This window comes from Cherax quadricarinatus, chromosome 64, assembly GCF_038502225.1.
Source record: "Cherax quadricarinatus isolate ZL_2023a chromosome 64, ASM3850222v1, whole genome shotgun sequence".
Classification (NCBI taxonomy): Eukaryota; Metazoa; Arthropoda; class Malacostraca; order Decapoda; family Parastacidae; genus Cherax; species Cherax quadricarinatus.
Window position 1 is genome coordinate 4,032,044 of NC_091355.1, and position 2,500 is coordinate 4,034,543.

Below are 2,500 nucleotides of genomic sequence, written 5' to 3' on the forward strand. Positions count from 1 at the left end.
ACCGGCGAAAAAAAATAAAATGTCTGTATTACTTCCTTTATCCATGGATACTGATGCATAATACAGCTAACACAATAACTGTATACATGTCTAAATTAACTAAAAGTAAACGAAGAGGCACAGGACAAATTCAAAGCTCAAAAATAGTAGATTTTTTTTTACCTTTTTGTGTTTTTTCGACCTTTTCTCAGCAATACGACTGTTGAGTGTCTTCACCTCGCCAGGAGATCGTCGTCTTCCTTCATCTCGGGTCTTGAACTTCTTCACCTTGTCTCCCTGCCTTGAAGACACGTTCTTAATGGATTTCTTGCGCTTGTCGCCACTTGAGTCACCGGCGTTAACGACGACCATCACAACAACGAGGCAGAGCGCCACCACGACAAGCACTCTCATGGTTCAGAAAGTTGATGAGGAGAGTGTTGACGGCTGTGGTAGAGCAAGTAGCTACGACGGAGGTTTGTTGAATACTGGCGGTGTGGAGGGGTAACTACTGTATATATATTGTGAGGGTTACATTGTTTCAGCACCTCACACACTAAACCACTCCAGTTCCTCCCACACCACATCCTCGCCACCATCTCCATTCCCTCTCATACCCACTCTTTTAACTCATGCACAGCTTCAGAGGATAAATTACTTTGACTTTTTTGGGGGTTATCCTAGATAATTTACACTATGTATCATAATTGTACTTATGGGTACCTGTGCCTAAATAAACTTATTTATCAAAATATATAAAGAAAACAATATCTAAGGTTGGCAACGAGTCTGGCACCAGAACTGAGAGGTATGAAAAAATATCAAGATTTTCATTATGTGATGCGTTACTGCCTTCGATCATTGCTACAGTAAATTTTCCTTTCATAAATTCCCAGTACAACTCTTTTTCTGGGTGAAAATGAACGAAGGAAGATGATCAGTAGAGTATTTAAAATAATAATAATGCAAATTTAACTATATGGGATATTTACCCCGTTAATAAATGCTCTGACCAGACCCATGATATATGATAAGGTATATATATATTATGTGACCAATACAAAACAAATCAATAACATCACCAATAGTTAGTTATGATACAGGCCGCTCAGATACAGGACACTGGTAACGCTCAGAGTTTAAACCAATGGTTCCCAAACAAGACACTGGTAACGCTCAGTTTAAACCAATGGTTCCCAAACTTTTTCAGGCTACCGCCCCCTTGGCTCCCAGGCCACATCCTTACCACCGCGACCCCACACACACATACGAACACATCTCTTTCTTGATATCAGGTTGGCCGGGTCACCATCTGGAAAAGACCCGGGCCGGGAGAGTACCGGCGAATCAAGAAGATATTAGGTTTACTGAAAATTCAAAACAACAACTAATCTAACACAATAAACAATGTGTACAAATACAAAATAACATAGTAAATAAGTTTAACAATAAATTTACATCTCATCAGTAACTACATTATTTTCACAATTTTAATGAGATGGATGTACTTGGTGCAGGAACATCTTTGAGCGCGAGTTCAAATCCCGCCCGTGGTATGGTTTGGAACATCTGCTTCTCAACATCAGTCTTGAAGGTGTACTAAGAAGTCTTAGATCCCCACGTTCAATAATTTTCAGTCAGTTTCTTTACTCGGAAAGAAGTTTGGTGACTACTGAAACCTCACTCTACTAAATATGACGTTGGAGAGGCAATAAAGAACATCTTGACTTTGTTCCACAGTGCAGGGTAGTGGTCACAGTGCAGGGTAGTGGTCACAGTGCAGGGCAGTGGTCACAGTGCAGGGTAGTGGTCACAGTGCAGGGTAGTGGTCACAGTGCAGGGTAGTGGTCACTGCAGGGTAGTGGTCACAGTGCAGGGAAGTGGTCACAGTGCAGGGTAGTGGTCACAGTGTAGGGTAGTGGTCACAGTGCAGGGAAGTGGTCACAGTGCAGGGTAGTGGTCACAGTGCAGGGAAGTGGTCACAGTGCAGGGTAGTGGTCACAGTGCAGGGAAGTAGTCACAGTGCATGGTAGTGGTCACAGTGCAGGGTAGTGGTCACAGTGTAGGGTAGTGGTCACAGTGCAGGGAATTGGTCACAGTGCAGGGTAGTGGTCACAGTGCAGGGAAGTGGTCACAGTGCAGGGTAGTGGTCACAGTGTAGGGTAGTGGTCAGTGTAGGGCAGTGGTCACAGTGCAGGGTAGTGGTCACAGTGCAGGGTAGTGGCCACAGTGCAGGGTAGTGGTCACAGTGCAGGGTAGTGGTCACAGTGTAGGGCAGTGGTCACAGTGTAGGGTAGTGGCCACAGTGTAGGGCAGTGGTCACAGTGTAGGGTAGTGGTCACAGTGTAGGGCAGTGTTTACAGTGCAGGGTAGTGGTCACAGTGCAGGGTAGTGGTCACAGTGCAGGGTAGTGGTCACAGTGCAGGGTAGTGGTCACAGTGCAGGGTAGTGGTCACAGTGTAGGGCAGTGGTCACAGTGTAGGGTAGTGGTCACAATGTAGGGTAGTGGTCAGTGTAGGGG

The 2,500-nt window shown here is 45.0% G+C and overlaps 2 protein-coding genes across 4 annotated transcripts in view; both read right to left on the bottom strand.

The window, feature by feature from the left end:
• LOC138854601 (uncharacterized) overlaps positions 1-495 on the bottom strand; it is a 17,185-nt gene extending 16,690 nt beyond the window's left edge. For 2 of the 3 annotated variants that reach the window (XM_070098732.1, XM_070098731.1), the window contains exon 1: positions 163-494. In XM_070098732.1, the coding sequence (XP_069954833.1) occupies positions 163-393 (231 nt within the window). In that variant the 5' untranslated portion in view covers positions 394-494. Of the gene's footprint in view, positions 1-162 lie in introns of all 3 variants that reach the window. The other variant, XR_011393779.1, reaches the window with a different exon arrangement.
• The window catches only part of LOC128700069 (uncharacterized), a 195,113-nt gene that overhangs the window by 122,528 nt on the left and 70,085 nt on the right, over positions 1-2,500 (bottom strand). The gene's annotated exons all lie outside the window — the stretch shown is intronic.